This window comes from Pongo pygmaeus, chromosome 5, assembly GCF_028885625.2.
Source record: "Pongo pygmaeus isolate AG05252 chromosome 5, NHGRI_mPonPyg2-v2.0_pri, whole genome shotgun sequence".
Lineage (NCBI taxonomy): Eukaryota > Metazoa > Chordata > Mammalia > Primates > Hominidae > Pongo > Pongo pygmaeus.
In genome coordinates this window covers 57,220,855-57,240,749 of record NC_072378.2, presented here as the reverse complement: position 1 = coordinate 57,240,749, position 19,895 = coordinate 57,220,855, and the positions used below count along the sequence as shown (strand labels likewise).

Sequence of the window (19,895 nt, the reverse complement as noted above, 5' to 3'; positions counted from 1 at the left end):
TTTCAAATGTTCCTATTTATGATTATTTGTTTAGATTGGCATATACCATATGACCAGTTTGAAGTGTATCCCATTCAAATCTATGAGTAATAGAATGAATTACATGGGTCTTTGGTCTTCTTTAGATAAAGACAATGCTACCTGGTGAACATCAGCAAGTTCTAAGTAATCTACAGTCTCGTTTTGAAGATTTTCTGGAAGATAGCCAGGAATCCCAAGTCTTTTCAGGCTCTGATATAACACAACTAGAAAAGGAGGTTAATGTATGTAAGCAGTATTATCAAGAACTTCTTAAATCTGCAGAAAGAGGTAAAGCATGGGGATCCCTGTCTTTTTTTCCCCATAGGCGTTTAGTTCTGGCTATTTTTTGCTCTCGATGGGAATCTCAATCTTAGGTATATTGTATCACTCAGCCTATGATATGTAGACACAATTGCTGGAACGGTAAAAGCATGTTTGAGGTAGGAAGACTCAAGAAGGGATTAATTTGTTTCCAAATGATGAATTAATAAAAGGTGCCAACCGACTGGTTGGACAAACAACGAATTCTTACTTTTCAACGTTTTCACTATTTTGCAATCCTTCAGTTTCAGAAAAGATTCAATTATTTTCCCGTTTACCAAACTTGGATTTTATACAAGGATTAAAGCAAAAGGTTTCTGCCTAGTTAACTTTTGTTAAATATAGATTTTATTCTGAACTTTTTAAATTTTAATTAGAGACAATTTTAGTAGTAATATTCTATTTTTTAAAAATCTTAAACATTAAATATTATTTACTTTTTACTTTTAAGGATTTTTATTTGATTTTTGTAATTAATTTTTGCAGCTAATATAATTCACATTTTTGTGAATGTAAAATAGCAACGTATTACTTTGGAGAGCATTTAATCGGAAATTGGTACTTCAAATGGCATTTGGGAAATTTTATTAATTCTTCTTAAATTTTAAGATTTATGTTTAAGATTTATATCCTTAGAATGGGTTTGTGATGAAAACAGGAACCATTTGCTTCACTAGCTGTGTCCCAGTAATATAAAATTGTCATATTAAAACATAAACAGAAGCTTCTAAGAGATAGAAAACAAGGCATTTTCTAAACATTATATTTATTTTCACAGAGGAGCAAGAGGAATCAGTTTATAATCTCTACATCTCTGAAGTTCGAAACATTAGACTTCGGTTAGAGAACTGTGAAGATCGGCTGATTAGACAGATTCGAACTCCCCTGGAAAGAGATGATTTGCATGAAAGTGTGTTCAGAATCACAGAACAGGAGGTGAGAGCTATAAATATGTTGGGAAAAAAACTAACTCTCTTAATGATCTTACGTATCAACTCTTGTGACTTCTTAATGTTCAGTTTTGCACACTCAAACTAGCCAGTCTAGTGTGAGGTGAGGTCTGATTGTGTAATTATTGCTGATTATAAACTAGGATTCAGTCTACCTCTGACTCAGGTAAACATGAGAATATGTACACACTCACCTTCATTGTGATGAAGGATATAAGGACTTGTAATAAAAGTCGTTATACACCTGTTGTGTGCAAAAGTACTAAGTTAGATGTTGAGGCTAAGGAGATGAACAGTAAGGGAATTATTGATTGTAAAACTTGAATGCCATGGTGTAGTTTCTTTGGTAAAAAACAAAGAATATGTAGATTTCTAAGTCATTGGTTCTTAATGTGAAATGTGTGTTTTTAAACTAGTTTAAGAAAAACACCTCATCACAGGTGATGGCCTGATACCTTTGTTTGTTCTCTGTTTTATAGAAACTAAAGAAAGAGCTGGAACGACTTAAAGATGATTTGGGAACAATCACAAATAAGTGTGAGGAGTTTTTCAGTCAAGCAGCAGCCTCTTCATCAGTCCCTACCCTACGATCAGAGCTTAATGTGGTCCTTCAGAACATGAACCAAGTCTATTCTATGTCTTCCACTTACATAGATAAGTATGTAACTGCTATCTCAATATATAAATTGCTTCATACAACTCTCATTTTTATTTACTATTAATTTAAAATTTTATTTTTATTAATATAAATATTAACTTTTATTTTGTCTTAAGAAATACATTATTGGCTGGGCGTGGTGGCTCATGCCTGTAATCCCAGCACTTTGGGAGGCCAAGGCGGGTGAATCACCTGAGGTCAGGAGTTACCGGGTACCAGCTTGGCCAACATGGTGGAACCCCATCTCTATTAAAAATACAAAAGTTAGCCAGGCATGGTGGTAGGCGTCTGTAGTCCCAGCTACTCGGGAAGCTGAGGCAGGAGAATCACTTGAACCCGGGAGGTGGAGGTTGCAGTGAGCCGAGATCGCGCCACTGCACTCCAGCCTGGGTGACAGAGGAAAACTCCATTTCAAAAAAAAAAAAAGAAATACATTATTTTTATGGATTGATGACACTTCTTTATGTTGATAGTGGATGTGCTTCAGAGATGAGCGTGTAATGTATGGTCCTCCCACATTTTGCATGTAATTTGGGTAGCTCAGCAGTTGTAGCCAATGAATTTTCATCTCATACTTAAACAAAGTTAGAAAGAAGCCATCTTATGTTGCAGTCTCTTGCTGAATACCACTTGTGGGGCAGGGGATGGGTTGGAGTACATACTCTCTATTAAGAAGAAAGCCAGAAAAATGTCAGTTTCGTAGTAAATGTATCAGTGTTCCAAGGTGAAGAACATGTTGTGTCATGTGTCATAATGGTGCTTCAGGACTACATTATGCAAAAATAAACATTTAACCATAGGTGGCTATTGTTTAATTTCCTTTTTAAGGTTGAAAACTGTTAACTTGGTGTTAAAAAACACTCAAGCTGCAGAAGCCCTCGTAAAACTCTATGAAACTAAACTGTGTGAAGAAGAAGCAGTTATAGCTGACAAGAATAATATTGAGAATCTAATAAGTACTTTAAAGGTATGAGACTCACTTTTGGCTATTTTTAAATATCATATTCTACAAGTATTTCTCTAGCACTTAGATCTTCAAACATCAAGTGTTAAATATCTTGGATTTTTGAATGGATTTATTCCATTTGTGTCTCTATGATCTCACAGCTTACTCTAAATAAGTATGTTCAGTCATTTTAGTTTAAGGAGAGTTCTCATTTGAAGTTTGAACCCTTTTGACAGTAGCTTTTGATAGTCAGTTCATGTTGGCAGCAAGAGGAGTTGAAGCTAAAAATTAAATTATTTGTAATAGATTAACTTGCTGAAAAAGAAGTTAATTTAAGATATCAAGGAGGTAAATAGAGAAGTTAATCTGAGAAAGGAAAAAGACTTGTAGTTCAACTCATCTATGTATTTCTTTAGCAAGTGGTGAAACTTTTGCAACGCAATTTTTAAAAGTTATCTCAGTGATTTTTAATGCATGTATTCCTTTTTAACAGTGGGATTAGTAGGCACTTAAAAGCAGACAATGAAAAAGACATATTTTATTAATGAAGGTAGCAAACTTGCTTATGGAATATATTTTATTTTGTTGATATGCAAATTTTATTAGGCTGAACGTTGTAAAATTGTCATTAACAAATCAGAGTACAAGTATTGAAAATTTTGTGAGGTTTGAACTAATATAATATTGTGTATATGAAAGACATTCTTTCCTTTATCTTATTTTCTACCTGTCATTTGTAAATAAATTGTAAAATTAGGTAAATAATGTATTTACCCAGTGAGTGGTTAACATTTTTATAACTTTTACCAATTAATGTATTTTAGCAATGGAGATCTGAAGTAGATGAAAAGAGACAGGTATTCCATGCATTAGAGGATGAGTTACAGAAAGCTAAAGCCATCAGTGATGAAATGTTTAAAACATATAAAGAACGGGACCTTGATTTTGACTGGCACAAAGAAAAAGCAGATCAATTAGTCGAAAGGTGGCAAAATGTTCATGTGCAGATTGACAACAGGTTAGTATCCTTTTTTGTTCAGTTTTAGCACAGATTTAATGTCTATCTATGGTAAATGAGTAAAATGTAAACATATGAGGCTATTTTTTTACTTCCATAGTTAATTTGTTAATTACAATACCTCTACTTGGCTATATTTTCTTTCTTACTTGGAGGACTTTAGTAAGACATCTAACTTCAAAATAAGCATTTTTTCAACTCTGTAACTATTCATGCATTCTAGCATTTATATAGTTAATCTGCTTTCCTTTTCTGAAGGAAAAAACAATGTAGTTCTCTAATTATTACCAACTTATAATATTCAAATAACCGTGACTTAGTAAGAGCATGAAGCATGTGCGTGATAGGGCTGTGTGTAGCTTCTATACTGGACTTAAGAAATGTAAATAAATGGAAATGCCCTGATGTTCATTTTAATTGAAGATACAAGAAAGTCAAAATGCTCAGTTACTGAATTAAAAAAGGTTTTAGGGTTCATCTTAAAATAAATGAATATGTGTCCTTTCTCATTCATTTTCGTGCTTATATTAATGCAAATAAAATGCTTTTATGATACAGTGCCATTCTCCAAAAGTAAAATTATGTTCAGATATGTGTTATCTCTGTAACAAATGTGATACATAGGTTTAATGTGGTGTTTTTTTAAATCATAGAGACAGGTATGTAATCACAGCTCCTGAAAAATACTCTCTGAGACCATGTTGAACCAGTCATTGGACTACCTTATCGTTATTTCAAAACTGAACTGCCATTTGATGCAAGCCTTACTATTCAAGACACTGTAATTGATAATAATTATGGTTAAGCTTCCACTTTTCTTGCTTTTTAGGTTTAGCTTCTTGGGCTTGTCCCTCGAATAATCACTGTCACTAGATTGCACAACTCAAGGAGCAGAATGTTTATATTCAACCCAATAAGGAATGCCCTTGGAGGTGTGCCTCAGGGTGCTGCAGCCTTGAGTTCTTTATACATACCCCTCTTGTGCTTAGTTCATTGCAGTCCAGTTATTTTGTCTCTCCCATCTCTACATCTTCCACCCTCCTGATGGATATTGTTGGACACTGTGACTATTCGGTTACTATTCTCTTAGGTTACGGGACTTAGAGGGCATTGGCAAATCACTGAAGTACTACAGAGATACTTACCATCCTTTAGATGATTGGATCCAGCAGGTTGAAACTACTCAGAGAAAGATTCAGGAAAATCAGCCTGAAAATAGTAAAACCCTAGCCACACAGTTGAATCAACAGAAGGTATGTAAAAATAATTCCCTCTACTGAGATTATGTCTGCATTTGGTCAGTCATGCTCCTCATCTTCCTTTCCTATGTTAAATGAAAAAGTCACCAACTCTTTAGAGGAAGGTGGAGAGTATATAAAAAATATTAAAATCTTGCAACCCAAACCTACATACATGACTTATTTTTATTTCTTGGAAGTAACTTTTGAAAGCATGGGTAATCAGAAAGTGGAGAGTGTTGGGATAGTTTTCAAATTCCTAATGATAATTTATTTAATCATAGGTATAGAAATCTCTTTGACACTTTGCTGGCCACAGTAGTTTTCTGGGTTCCTAAATAAGTAAAAATGGTTAGCAATGGAAAATTAAATACCACATTTGACAGAAAGTTGAATGCTTTGAGATTTTTGTTCTATCTTTAGGGGACAGTCATCTCTAGCTCTGTTTTCTTCAGGAATAGGTGGTGGCCAAGGGCATCAAGTCTGCTTTTGGATAATTCCTAAGGAGTTTAGTAATTTCTGCTTTGAAAGCCACATGGGGTGGTCACTTCTGTGGCTTAATCTGAAAGTTTGTAATTTACCCATAAGGCAAGTTGTGTATTAAGTGCAAAGGGCTAAGGAGCTATACTGTGAAGTGGTGTAAATATGTCTTAGTTACTGAGCATCTTATGTAGTAGAATAGCTGAATTCCTTGTCATTTTTCTTCTAAACTGTGTATATTTATAGATGCTGGTGTCTGAAATAGAAATGAAACAGAGCAAAATGGATGAGTGTCAAAAATATGCAGAACAATACTCAGCTACAGTGAAGGTAGGAAGATTCATTAACTTTAGTAAAATTTAATATTCAGGTTTGTGATTCTACGTGTACTGTTAAAGCCATGCAAGTCATTTCACTCAGTGTTAAAAAGTTAAAAGAATCTTCATTTGAACTTTTTTGACACTTATCTAATAATTCTTTGTGAAATTAGTCACATGACAGCCCCCCAATTCATTCATCTTCTTCTCTCTCACGTGTGTACACCCCTGCCACTCCCAGCCACCAGAATACATAGCTCTGTAGTTGGTTTCTTATCACTTTTCTTTCTTTCTTTTTTCTTTAACATTGTTAGGGTATTTCACGGGAGAGCTTCTAACTTTCTCACTTAGGGGGACACTTTTCATGCTTTTCAAGTTGTCATTGACAACTTTTCAGTTTCAGCCCTCCAGATCCATAGTTCCATTGCTTAGCTGGAGGAAAGGGGGGCTGCATAGGGCTACACTATTGTTACATATATTTTCATGAGCTTCCAAACAGACTTGGGAAATTACCTGACCACCCTACATGTTTCTGATTTTGTCCCCATCTTGGAAGCATCTCCAGGATTGGATAGATTCCCAAAAATGTAATTTTGCTGTACAGTCATGTGTTGTTTAGCAAAGGGGATATATTCCGAGAAATGTGTTGTTAGGCGATTTTTTCATTGTGCGAACATTGTAGAGTGTACTCACATAAACCTAGATGTTACAGCTTTCTACACACTTAGGCTATATGGTACAGCCTCTTGCTCCTAGACTATAAACCTGTATAGCATGTTACTGTACTGAATAATGTAGGCAACTGTAACATAATGGTATCTATTTGTGTATCTAAACATAGAAAACGTATAATAAAAATAGGGAATAAAATATAAAACATGGTACACCTGTATAGAGCACCTACCATGAATGGAGCTTGCAGGACTAGAAGTTGCTTTGGTGAGTTAGTGAGTGAGTTCTGAGTGAAGGTAGAGGCCTAGGACATTACTGTACACCTCTGTAGAATTTATAAACACTGTACACTTCGACTACACTAGCTTATAAAAAAATTTCTTCAATAATAACATTAACTTACTGTAACTTTTTTACATTATAAACTTGTAATTTTTTTAACCTTTTGACTCTTTTCTCATAGCACTTAGCTTAAAACAACGAACACATTGTACAGCCATACAAAAGTATTTTCTTTCTTTATATCTGTATTCTGTAAGCTTTTTTCTATTTTTAATTTTTTTTTTTTTTACTTTTTAAACTTCTTTGTTAAAGCCTAAGACACAAACATACACATTAACTTAGGCCTATATAGAGTCAGGATCATCAATATCATTGTCTTACACCTCCAAATCCCGTGGGAAGGTCTTCAGGGGCAATCATATGTATGGAGCTGTCTTCTCCTATGATAACAATGCCTTCTTCTGGAATACTTTCTGGAGGACCTGTCTGAGACTGTTTTACAGTTAACTTTTTTTTTTTTTTTTTTTCAATAAGTAGGAGTACGCTCTAAAACAACAACTAAAAGTATAGTGTGGTAAATATATAGACCAGTAACATAGTCATTTATTACCAAGTATTACGTACTGAACATAATTGTGTGTGCTATACTTGTGTGACGGGCAGCACAGTAAGCTTGTTTACACCAGCAGCACCACAAACGTGAGTAATGCATTGTGCCATGACATCACTAGGTGATAGGTATTTTTCAGCTCCATTATAATATTATGGGGCTACCATCATGTATACGGTCTGTCTTTGACTGAAGTGTTGTCATGTGAAACACGACTATATTTTCTTTATTTAAACTTAATTTAGTGAATAATTGATCTGTGTCAAATCACTAAAGTTATTTTAGTGAATCTAGGTTCTAATTATCTGTGTTAAATTATTGTAGAATGAAACTCTAGTACTTTGCTTCAATTCATTTTATCTTATTGACTCCTTTATACAGGACTATGAATTACAAACAATGACCTACCGGGCCATGGTAGATTCACAACAAAAATCTCCAGTGAAACGCCGAAGAATGCAGAGTTCAGCAGATCTCATTATTCAAGAGGTAATAAAAGTATGAGAGAAAGAGAGGAAGGGGCATAAAAGAAAGAACACTTTCTTTTTAAATTTTATTTTTTGTTGTGGTAAAATATACATAGTATAAAACTTACTATTTTAACAATTTTAAATGTACAGTTTAATGACATTGCAGTGTATCACAATACTGTGCAACTGGTACCACTGTTTATTTCCAGAACCTTCTCATCATCCCAAACAGAAAGTCTATGCCCAGAACAATACATTCTATTAAGGGTTTTTAAAAACCCTTTAAACATTTTTATTCAAGATTAATTATTAACTATAGAGATAAATAAATGTACTTCATGGTGAAATTTAGAAGAGAATTATCATTTGCTATGACTTGCACAATAGTAATAATAAGCTCATTCTTATCATTTATTATGGGGGAGTTGTGTGCTTTGCTGTCTGAAGTCCTAGTTGATGTAATTATTATTCAAAATTCATTCAACTTAGTAAGAGTAACTGGAGGTAATGCTTTTATTATTTTTTCCTTACTTGCAGTTCATGGACCTAAGGACTCGGTATACTGCCCTGGTCACTCTCATGACACAATATATTAAATTTGCTGGTGATTCATTGAAGAGGCTGGAAGAGGAGGAGGTAATCATTAACAGTGAGCACCCTGTAAATATAAAGGAGCTAGAGATGAGCAGTAACTACAGTGTAGTCTGGGAAAGCAAAACAAGTTTCATGATAAATTTATGTGGCTGGTAGCAGATGTACAAATAAATATTGAATTATAAAATTACAATGAAAATGACTGAAGGCCTAGGATTTTTGTTTGTCTTTAAGATTCATTCAAATAGAAAGTCATTTCACTTCATGACTTTACATTTTCACTTCAGGACTCTAATATGGTGGGGTTAATGTCTTAAATAAATTATGAAATTTTGGCAGTTTGGCAGAATATTTTTCAGCTTTCTCACAGCTGAGAGGTATACTTCTTTGAAGTATAGTTACTGCTGGGATGATGTCTACAGGAATACCACACGAACACATTTGTCTTATGCATTTTAAATTAATTTGTATCTCAAGAAGTTAAAATTATTATACATAATGTAAAGATGCTAACTTAGAAGTAGTAGACGTTTTTACAAAATGATGATACTTTTTAAGAATTTTGGAGTTTTTGGTTTTTTTTTGTTTTTTTTTGCAAAAAGATATAGCACATGGCATTTAAAAAGGCTATTTAAATGCTACTCTGATTTGGAGAACTTCTGCAGCTTTGATTCTGCATTTAAAAATCATAGTTCTGCATTTATAAATCATATATTTAAAAATCATATAGGAAGAGTAAGGACTTATTTATAAAGATCAATGGTCACCAAAGGCTCTTGTATCTAATCTAAAAGGGAGTATGCTATGCTTTATTATCTTGATGTACTTTCTGTTCCCCAGAACAGACAAAAATAGTAGAATGAACGTTGAAATAAATAAATTGTGGGACATTAGCCATTTTAAATTGGACTGTTGTTGAAATTCTAAAGGTAATTATGCTTAATGTAACTCCATATGAGCACTGAAACAGCAGTAAACATCTATTGGATGTTACTTTCTCAGTTTCCTAAAAATGTGACCACTTTTATAAACTGTTTTAGTCTGTTCAGAGTTAACAGTTTTCTGCAGCTAAATCACTAACATAGCTAATTGCAAGACTTTATAACCCTCTTCCTTTGTGCTTAGAAGAACCAGGATATTTGTGACCATCTTAAATGCATGCATCTCTTCATCTATGAAAGAACATCCATAATTTTCTTATATTTTTAGTTTTTGAGAGATCTTATTCTATTTTAAATGGTATACAGATCTTTTAAATCGAATATGCAGTAGTTAAATATAAAATAAAATAAGTTCTTTTCTTATAGTATGTATCTGATTTTACATATATGGGCCACTTACTCGATTTATCTGATGAGGCAGAATGCTAGCAATTGATAGAAACAAAAAATATTTTAGAAGGCCTTAATTAAATGCAAGTTATTATTGTCGTCCTTAAAAATGTCAAAGATTTATAGTTAATTGAAACCAGCAAATACAGTTATGGAAGAACAAGCGAAGGCTATAATTTAAAACAGGTTAGAAAAAACTACCACTTAACATTACATTAATGAAATGTCGTGTAAAATATACATAGCTTAATTTTTAGACTCAAAAGATTGGTGTTTCTGCAACTGCAGTTTGAAGACCCACATGAAAAACCTTGGTCTAAAGCAGAATTTTCCATAATAAACATAAAATCAAAGATGGATGCAAGTTAATTTCAGAAGTAATACTGATTTAGTTAAAAGAAATGTTACTAAAATATCTGTAATAGATATTAGATATTAGAGAGAGATTCTTTAGTCTGTGCTGAGAACAAAATATGCTAAGTATTAATCACCGTGATTAAAGGGCAAGATCGAGGAAGATTTAGAGAAAAGTTAAGGAAGTTATTTTTATGCAAATAAGTTTGAGATCCACAAGAAAGCAAGTCAGCAATTGGACTAAATTATTTCTAGTAACTTTTCTCACATTTGCTAAAAAAGTCAAGAGACAACATGATTTTTTTTTTTTTTTTGAGACGGAGCTCTGTTGCCCAGGCTGGCGTGCAGTGGCGCGATCTTGGCTCACTGCAACCTCTGCCTCCTGGGTTCAAGTAATTCACTGCCTCAGCCTTTTGAGTAGCTGGGATTACAGGTGCCTGCCACCACGCTGGGCTAATTTTTGTATTTTTAGTAGAGACGGGGTTTTACCATGTTGGCCAGGCTGGTCTTGAACTCCTGACCTCATGATCCACCCGTCTTGGGTTCCCAAAGTGCTGAGATTACAGGCATGAGCCACCGCGCCCAGCCGAGATTCTTAACAAATCACTACATTGCCTAAGACATTGAGGGTTCAACAACAGATATTTTTTTCTGAGTGAATTTTTAGTTTTTCTAAATCTGAGCATGAGAAATAGCTCAGAATTTCTTAGCAATAGCTAAGTTTTAAAGGAGGTTTGATAAGGAACTGAGACCGTCTTAGAAATAACCTCCTCAAGAAATATTGAAAACTTAATATTTAAGTAGTGTCACAGGATTGACCCTGATACTAAAATAAAGAAAATAGAGTGCTGAAGATAACAGATTATGAGATTTGTTTCTGTATGAATTATTATTAGAAACCTTATTTAGGTTAGCAAAGAAAACAACTGAAATTCTCATCAAAATTATTGGAGATCAAGAAATTAGCGGAAGCAAAATAAGATGTATGGTCTGTAATAGAAATTAAATTCTTGAAATTCACCAAAGCTTCTCAATGAAAACAAATCTGTCTAAAATAATTTTTCTATTCCTGTTTAAATTATTTTATGGTGATCTTGAGTTGATGATACAAAACTAACAACACTAGAGTATTAATAAAGAGAAATTAAATTGTAATTATAAACTAATCCTGATCATGTAGTTCTGTAATCAATGTAAAGCATACTCCTCCCAGCTGACATTGATTCTGTCCCTAGTAGAGTAAAAATTTTTTCTTATAATTTTTTCTATACATTGGAGCTGAATCCCTAAGTATATATTTAAAAGCTATTATACTTAACAAATATCTTTATATTTATGGAGTATTTAAAGGTACTTGTCAAAGTGATTCATATGAGGCATGTTATTAACAACAGCAACAAAATCTGTGAGTATATGAAGCGCATCTTTTCCAGAGCCATCAGGACTGTAGCTGCCTTTGCATTAGCAATTCTGATTATTATAATTGCCGTAATATGGCAAGTATAAACAAATAAGGGATCTGACTTTAGAAATTTCAAGTTTTTGTATAATTTTCCTTCTTCCCCATGTTATTTCCTAATTTGGCTCTCTGTTCTAAAATTCTGTGCTTTGCTTTTTTAACCATAAGACATGGGAATATAAGTATCATTTTTAATTTCTATCAGGCTAGAAAACTAAATTCTTTAGCATCATTTGGTTCCTATGTGTTGGGTGTTCTTCCTACCTCTTAGGATTATGTTGTATGCAAGAGAAGAAAGGGCACCGTCGTGAGAGTTTTATTTCCCACTTTGCCACTCACCCAATGTGAGTTTGCAAAAATATCTATCCTCCTCATTTCTCCCTATCCTCATCTGTTGTAAATTCCCTTCTTGCTATGAAATTCTAAGCCAGCTAATTTTTAAAATAAAATTATTCCTGAGGGACAAAAAGATATTCTTCAGAAAACCTGTCGTGAAGAGTTTTTTGTCCTCTTCTGCTGACTTTCTGAAGCTTCCTCTCTGAAGAAGGTGATGCTGCTGGTGGTGGTGATAGCGCTTGTTCTGCATTTGAGTTCACTTGGTTTTGTAAGTACTTTTATGAACATCGATTCATGTGTTGTAAGATATTTTGAACAGAACAGGCTTGACACTTTCAAAACGTCTTTTGTAGATTAAAAGGTGTAAGGAGACTTCTGAACATGGGGCATATTCAGATCTGCTTCAGCGTCAGAAGGCAACAGTGCTTGAGAATAGCAAACTTACAGGAAAGATAAGTGAGTTGGAAAGAATGGTAGCTGAACTAAAGAAACAAAAGTCCCGAGTAGAGGAAGAACTTCCGAAGGTCAGGGAGGCTGCAGAAAATGAATTGAGAAAGCAGCAGAGAAATGTAGAAGATATCTCTCTGCAGAAGATAAGGGCTGAAAGTGAAGCCAAGCAGTACCGCAGGGAACTTGAAACCATTGTGAGAGAGAAGGAAGCCGCTGAAAGAGAACTGGAGCGGGTGAGGCAGCTCACCATAGAGGCCGAGGCCAAAAGAGCTGCCGTGGAAGAGAACCTCCTGAATTTTCGGAATCAGTTGGAGGAAAACACGTTTACCAGAAGAACATTGGAAGATCATCTTAAAAGAAAAGATTTAAGTCTCAATGATTTGGAGCAACAAAAGAATAAATTAATGGAAGAATTAAGAAGAAAGAGAGACAATGAGGAAGAACTCTTGAAACTGATAAAGCAGATGGAAAAAGACCTTGCATTTCAGAAACAGGTAGCAGAGAAACAGTTGAAAGAAAAGCAGAAAATTGAATTGGAAGCAAGAAGAAAAATAACTGAAATTCAGTATACATGTAGAGAAAATGCGTTGCCAGTGTGTGCGATCACACAGGCTACATCATGCAGGGCAGTAACGGGTCTCCAGCAAGAACATGACAAACAGAAAGCAGAAGAACTCAAACAGCAGGTAGATGAACTAACAGCTGCCAATAGAAAGGCTGAACAAGACATGAGAGAGCTGACATATGAACTTAATGCCCTCCAGCTTGAAAAAACGTCATCTGAGGAAAAGGCTCGTTTGCTAAAAGATAAACTAGATGAAACAAATAATACACTCAGATGCCTTAAGTTGGAGTTGGAAAGGAAGGATCAGGCGGAGAAAGGGTATTCTCAACAACTCAGAGAGCTTGGTAGGCAATTGAACCAAACCACAGGTAAAGCTGAAGAAGCCATGCAAGAAGCTAACGATCTCAAGAAAATAAAGCACAATTATCAGTTAGAATTAGAATCTCTTCATCATGAAAAAGGGAAACTACAAAGAGAAGTAGACAGAATCACAAGGGCACATGCTGTAGCCGAGAAGAATATTCAGCATTTAAATTCACAAATTCATTCTTTTCGAGATGAGAAAGAATTAGAAAGACTACGAATCTGCCAGAGAAAATCAGATCATCTAAAAGAACAATTTGAGAAAAGCAATGAGCAGTTGCTTCAAAATATCAAAGCTGAAAAAGAAAATAATGATAAAATCCAAAGGCTCAATGAAGAATTGGAGAAAAGTAATGAGTGTGCAGAGATGCTAAAACAAAAAGTAGAGGAGCTTACTAGGCAGAATAATGAAACCAAATTAATGATGCAGAGAATTCAGGCAGAATCAGAGAATGTAGTTTTAGAGAAACAAACTATCCAGCAAAGATGTGAAGCACTGAAAATTCAGGCAGACGGTTTTAAAGATCAGCTACGCAGCACAAATGAACACTTGCATAAACAGACAAAAACAGAGCAGGATTTTCAAAGAAAAATTAAATGCCTAGAAGAAGACCTGGCGAAAAGTCAAAATTTGGTAAGTGAATTTAAGCAAAAGTGTGACCAACAGAACATCATCATCCAGAATACCGAGAAAGAAGTTAGAAATCTGAATGCAAAACTGAATGCTTCCAAAGAAGAGAAGCGACGCGGGGAGCAGAAAGTTCAGCTACAACAAGCTCAGGTGCAAGAGTTAAATAACAGGTTGAAAAAAGTACAAGACGAATTACACTTAAAGACCATAGAGGAGCAGATGACCCACAGAAAGATGGTTCTGTTTCAGGAAGAATCTGATAAATTCAAACAGTCAGCAGAGGAGTTTCGGAAGAAGATGGAAAAATTAATGGAGTCCAAAGTCATCACTGAAAATGATATTTCAGGCATTAAGCTTGACTTTGTGTCTCTTCAACAAGAAAACTCTAGAGCCCAAGAAAATGCTAAGCTTTGTGAAACAAACATTAAAGAACTTGAAAGACAGCTTCAACAGTATCGTGAACAAATGCAGCAAGGGCAGCACGTGGAAGCAAATCATTACCAAAAATGTCGGAAACTTGAGGATGAGCTGATAGCCCAGAAGCGTGAGGTTGAAAACCTGAAGCAAAAAATGGATCAGCAGATCAAAGAGCATGAACATCAATTAATTTTGCTCCAGTGTGAAATTCAAAAAAAGAGCACGGCCAAAGACTGTACCTTCAAACCAGATTTTGAGATGACAGTGAAGGAATGCCAGCACTCTGGAGAGCTGTCCTCTAGAAACACTGGACACCTTCACCCAACACCCAGATCCCCCATGTTGAGATGGACTCAAGAACCACAGCCGTTGGAAGAAAAGTGGCAACATCAATTTGTTGAACAGATACCCAAAGAAGTCCAATTCCGGCCACCAGGGGCTCCACTCGAGAAAGAGAAAAGCCAGCAGTGTTACTCTGAGTACTTTTCTCAGACAAGCACCGAGTTACAGATAACTTTTGATGAGACAAACCCTATTACAAGACTGTCTGAAATTGAGAAGATAAGAGACCAAGCCCTGAACAATTCTAGACCACCTGTTAGGTATCAAGATAACGCATGTGAAATGGAACTGGTGAAGCTTTTGACACCCTTGGAGGTATACTCTGTGTTCTGAGACCTTATCAGCTACCTAATGTCAAGTTTCCTCATTTGTTTCCTTTCTCTCCTAGACTAAATTTTTAAAACAATTTTGAATGTGATTGGCTCTTTGTAGTTCTGACAGGAAAATAATGCTATACTTTTTCTGGTAACTTACTTGAATCTTTATTATAAATTAACTTTAATTTTTGAATGTTTGAGATTAAACATACAGATGTAATAGATATACTGTTATATCTGTGGAGATACATTCTGAAAAATGTGACTATCAAAAAAGCTAGAAGAACCAAGCAGTTAGCTTTAACTTCTAACATATTCTGTGGCTAGATTTTGTCTTAGTCTTTTTTAAAGATATAATTTTAATACCTTTAGTTGTCATCTAAGATAAAATTCAGACTCTGAAAATAATATAATACTTATTCCTGAACCCTCCTTGGTTTGAAATTTTTCTTCCTTTCACTAATCTCCTCTTTGTAATTCAAAGAATTATGTTTGGATTGAGAATGAGTAAAGTGACATAATGTTCTTGAGGTGACTTTTAACATTTTATAAATTCCTGTTACAGATAGCTAAGAACAAGCAGTATGATATGCATACAGAAGTCACAACATTAAAACAAGAAAAGAACCCAGTTCCCAGTGCTGAAGAATGGATGCTTGAAGGGTGCAGAGCATCTGGTGGACTCAAGAAAGGGGATTTCCTTAAGAAAGGCTTAGAACCAGAGACCTTCCAGAACTTTGATGGTGATCATGCATGTTCAGTCAGGGATGATGAATTTAAATTCCAAGGGCTTAGGCACACTGTGACTGCCAGGCAGTTGGTGGAAGCTAAGCTTCTGGACATGAGAACAATTGAGCAGCTGCGACTCGGTCTTAAGACTGTTGAAGAAGTTCAGAAAACTCTTAACAAGTTTCTGACCAAAGCCACCTCAATTGCAGGGCTTTACCTAGAATCTACAAAAGAAAAGATTTCATTTGCCTCAGCGGCCGAGAGAATCATAATAGACAAAATGATGGCTTTGGCATTTTTAGAAGCTCAGGCTGCAACAGGTTTTATAATTGATCCCATTTCAGGTCAGACATATTCTGTTGAAGATGCAGTTCTTAAAGGAGTTGTTGACCCCGAATTCAGAATTAGGCTTCTTGAGGCAGAGAAGGCAGCTGTGGGATATTCATATTCTTCTAAGACATTGTCAGTGTTTCAAGCTATGGAAAATAGAATGCTTGACAGACAAAAAGGTAAACATATCTTGGAAGCCCAGATTGCCAGTGGGGGTGTCATTGACCCCGTGAGAGGCATTCGTGTTCCTCCAGAAATTGCTCTGCAGCAGGGGTTGTTGAATAATGCCATCTTACAGTTTTTACATGAGCCATCCAGCAACACAAGAGTTTTCCCTAATCCCAATAACAAGCAAGCTCTCTATTACTCAGAATTACTGCGAATGTGTGTATTTGATGTAGAGTCCCAATGCTTTCTGTTTCCATTTGGGGAGAGGAACATTTCCAATCTCAATGTCAAGAAAACACATAGAATTTCTGTAGTAGATACTAAAACAGGGTCAGAATTGACTGTGTATGAGGCTTTCCAGAGAAACCTAATTGAGAAAAGTATATATCTTGAACTTTCAGGGCAGCAATATCAGTGGAAGGAAGCTATGTTTTTTGAATCCTATGGGCATTCTTCTCATATGCTGACTGATACTAAAACAGGATTACACTTCAATATTAATGAGGCTATAGAGCAGGGAACAATTGACAAAGCCTTGGTCAAAAAGTATCAGGAAGGCCTCATCACACTTACAGAACTTGCTGATTCTTTGCTGAGCCGGTTAGTCCCCAAGAAAGATTTGCACAGTCCTATTGCAGGGTATTGGCTGACTGCTAGTGGGGAAAGGATCTCTGTACTAAAAGCCTCCCGTAGAAATTTGGTTGATCGGATTACTGCCCTCAGATGCCTTGAAGCCCAAGTCAGTACAGGGGGCATAATTGATCCTCTTACTGGCAAAAAGTACCGGGTGGCCGAAGCTTTGCATAGAGGCCTGGTTGATGAGGGGTTTGCCCAGCAGCTGCGACAGTGTGAATTAGTAATCACAGGGATTGGCCATCCCATCACTAACAAAATGATGTCAGTGGTGGAAGCTGTGAATGCAAATATTATAAATAAGGAAATGGGAATCCGATGTTTGGAATTTCAGTACTTGACAGGAGGGTTGATAGAGCCACAGGTTCACTCTCGGTTATCAATAGAAGAGGCTCTCCAAGTAGGTATTATAGATGTCCTCATTGCCACAAAACTCAAAGATCAAAAGTCGTATGTCAGAAATATAATATGCCCTCAGACAAAAAGAAAGTTGACATATAAAGAAGCCTTAGAAAAAGCTGATTTTGATTTCCACACAGGACTTAAACTGTTAGAAGTATCTGAGCCCTTGATGACAGGAATTTCTAGCCTCTACTATTCTTCCTAATAGGACATGTTTAAATAACTGCAAGGGGTGATGCTGGCTGGTTCATGCCACTTTTTCAGAGTGTGATGATATCGGCTACATATGCAGTCTGTGAATTGTGTAACATACTCTATTTCTTGAGGGCTGCAAATTGCTAAGTGCTCAAAATAGAGTAAGTTTTAAATTGAAAATTACATAAGATTCATAAGATTTAATGCCCTTCAAATGGTTTCATTTAGCCTTGAGAATGGTTTTTTGAAACTTGGCCGCACTAAAATGTTTTTTTTGTTGTTTTTTTTACGTAGAATGTGGGATAAACTTGATGAACTCCAAGTTCACCCTTCATTGAATAGTGATCATTTATTAAATGATAAGTTGCACTCACTGAAAGAGCACGTCTTGAAGCACCATGGAATCAAAGAGAAAGATATAAATTCGTTCCCACAGCCTTCAAGCTGCAGTGTTTTAGATTGCTTCAAAAAAATGAAAAAGTTTTGCCTTTTTCTGTATATAGCGACCTTCTTTGCATATTAAAATGTTTACCACAACGTCCCATTTCTAGTTAAGTCTTTGCACTTGAAAGCTAACATTATGAATATTGTGTGTTGGAGGAGGGGAAGGATTTTTCTTCCTTCTATGTTTTTTTCTTACGTGTATAGTAGACGTTCTCTATTCTGTCAGCCTTCTATGATACCTTTTTGTCAGGACAATTATGATTGTAATGCTAATGCAAAGGCAGCAATTCAAAGATCTTCTAGTGCCTCATGAATAAAGTTGAGATTTAAAATTTGTGACATTGATGGAACAGCTGAGAGGTTAGACCAATCATTAAGGAATGTACGCCATAGCTTTCTTTACTACCATAAACATTTTGGAGGTGCATCTGCTATGTGACATGGTAAATATGGTTAAGTGAATGAATAAAATGTTTTAGTAACCTGTGTGTGATAAAAAAACATTTTTACATTCTTGTTTGCTATGGAGAGGTCAGTTTAATAGCTAAGTCATTTAATGGAGTGTATATTTTTCTTACCGCTCACAACTGTCAGAAGTCACTGGAAGAAGAAAAGAAAGAGCATGTTGAAAAAGCCAAAGAATTGCAAAAATGGGTATCAAATATCAGCAAGACATTGAAAGATGCAGAGAAGGCTGGAAAACCTCCCTTCTCTAAGCAAAAGGTATTCACAGAAGTCCTGGTTTAATAATAATAATAATAGCAGGGACATTAACTTGAGTTGACACAGTTTACCTAGCACAATGTCTAATTTTTACCTTAATTTTCCCATTGTTATAGGCCACTATAATGCAAATCAGAAAGATTAAATAACTTGCCCAAAGAATCAAAGTTAGTGTGTGGCAGAAGAAGCTGTTTAATTCCAAAGCCTGAATGTTATATATTGTTCTTATTTTTAGTAAACGAATACGGTATACTGCTTTTCCTAATAATTAGGTCTGCTTCCTGATTATAACAATAAGAATAGCTGAAGAGCAGAGTCATTCTGTTTTATGTCTAGAGTAGATCCATGCACTCCATGTCATAAAGATATGCCATCTTATTCTTACAGATGTAAACATAAAAAGTTTCAAGAACAATGAAAATACAAACCAGGATATTAACATTCTTGATTTTTGACTTTAGTTGTGCTTTTCTGGGTCTTTTCTATCTCATAAGGAAGTGTCTACAGTCAATCACTGGAAACTCTAGATACTATCCCTTATCCTAGTGAATTCTTTAGTCTTAACGGGCTATCTTCTGTATCCCAACTGCTTAGCATTAGTTGGATGGCCGCAGCTTGGGAGATGTCCCTGGTATCTGTTGGACTGCACCACTTGAAGCTCTTAGGATGTTGGTACTTGGGGTGTAAATTTTAATATTGCTGCCGCTGGTGATAGCAGTGGGATCGCTGCTGTATTAAAAAAATAAATTTCCGCTAAGATAAGAAGCATTTTTCTCAAAGAATACTTCCCTACACTGCCCTCCTGCTCTTGTCTGACATTTAGAAATTTTAAGGCTATCATCCAATCTTAATATTTAGCTCCCACTTCTAGCTCTGCGTCAGTACTCACTTGTCATCTATTAAAATAGACATTGTTGACATGACTAAATAGGGGAAAACACCAGTGCCTTGTCTTACTTTGGCTGTGATATGAGGCAAGTGTTCCTTATTTGAGGTTCTTTCTTGGAGAAGTTTACAGACCAGAGTATATACTTGAAACGTTGCTCAGTTGAAATAAAGTATTCACTCATAGTCTTACTATATATGTGGGATGTGGGAGATAGGTGGGAGACGTGGGAAACCACTTGCA

At 35.4% G+C, this 19,895-nt stretch overlaps 1 protein-coding gene across 23 annotated transcripts in view; it reads left to right on the top strand.

Annotated features, from left to right (window-relative positions):
* Positions 1–19,895, top strand: part of DST (dystonin) — a 481,968-nt gene that overhangs the window by 312,941 nt on the left and 149,132 nt on the right. For 22 of the 23 annotated variants that reach the window (XM_054493134.2, XM_063666280.1, XM_054493142.2 and 19 more), the window contains 10 exons: positions 126–309; positions 1,121–1,278; positions 1,772–1,950; positions 2,779–2,917; positions 3,721–3,914; positions 5,005–5,167; positions 5,879–5,962; positions 7,895–8,002; positions 8,521–8,619; positions 18,638–18,766. In XM_054493134.2, coding sequence (XP_054349109.2) covers positions 126–309; positions 1,121–1,278; positions 1,772–1,950; positions 2,779–2,917; positions 3,721–3,914; positions 5,005–5,167; positions 5,879–5,962; positions 7,895–8,002; positions 8,521–8,619; positions 18,638–18,766 — 1,437 coding nt within the window. Of the gene's footprint in view, positions 1–125; positions 310–1,120; positions 1,279–1,771; positions 1,951–2,778; positions 2,918–3,720; positions 3,915–5,004; positions 5,168–5,878; positions 5,963–7,894; positions 8,003–8,520; positions 8,620–12,410; positions 15,141–15,707; positions 18,767–19,895 lie in introns of those variants that run through there. The other variant, XM_054493141.2, reaches the window with a different exon arrangement.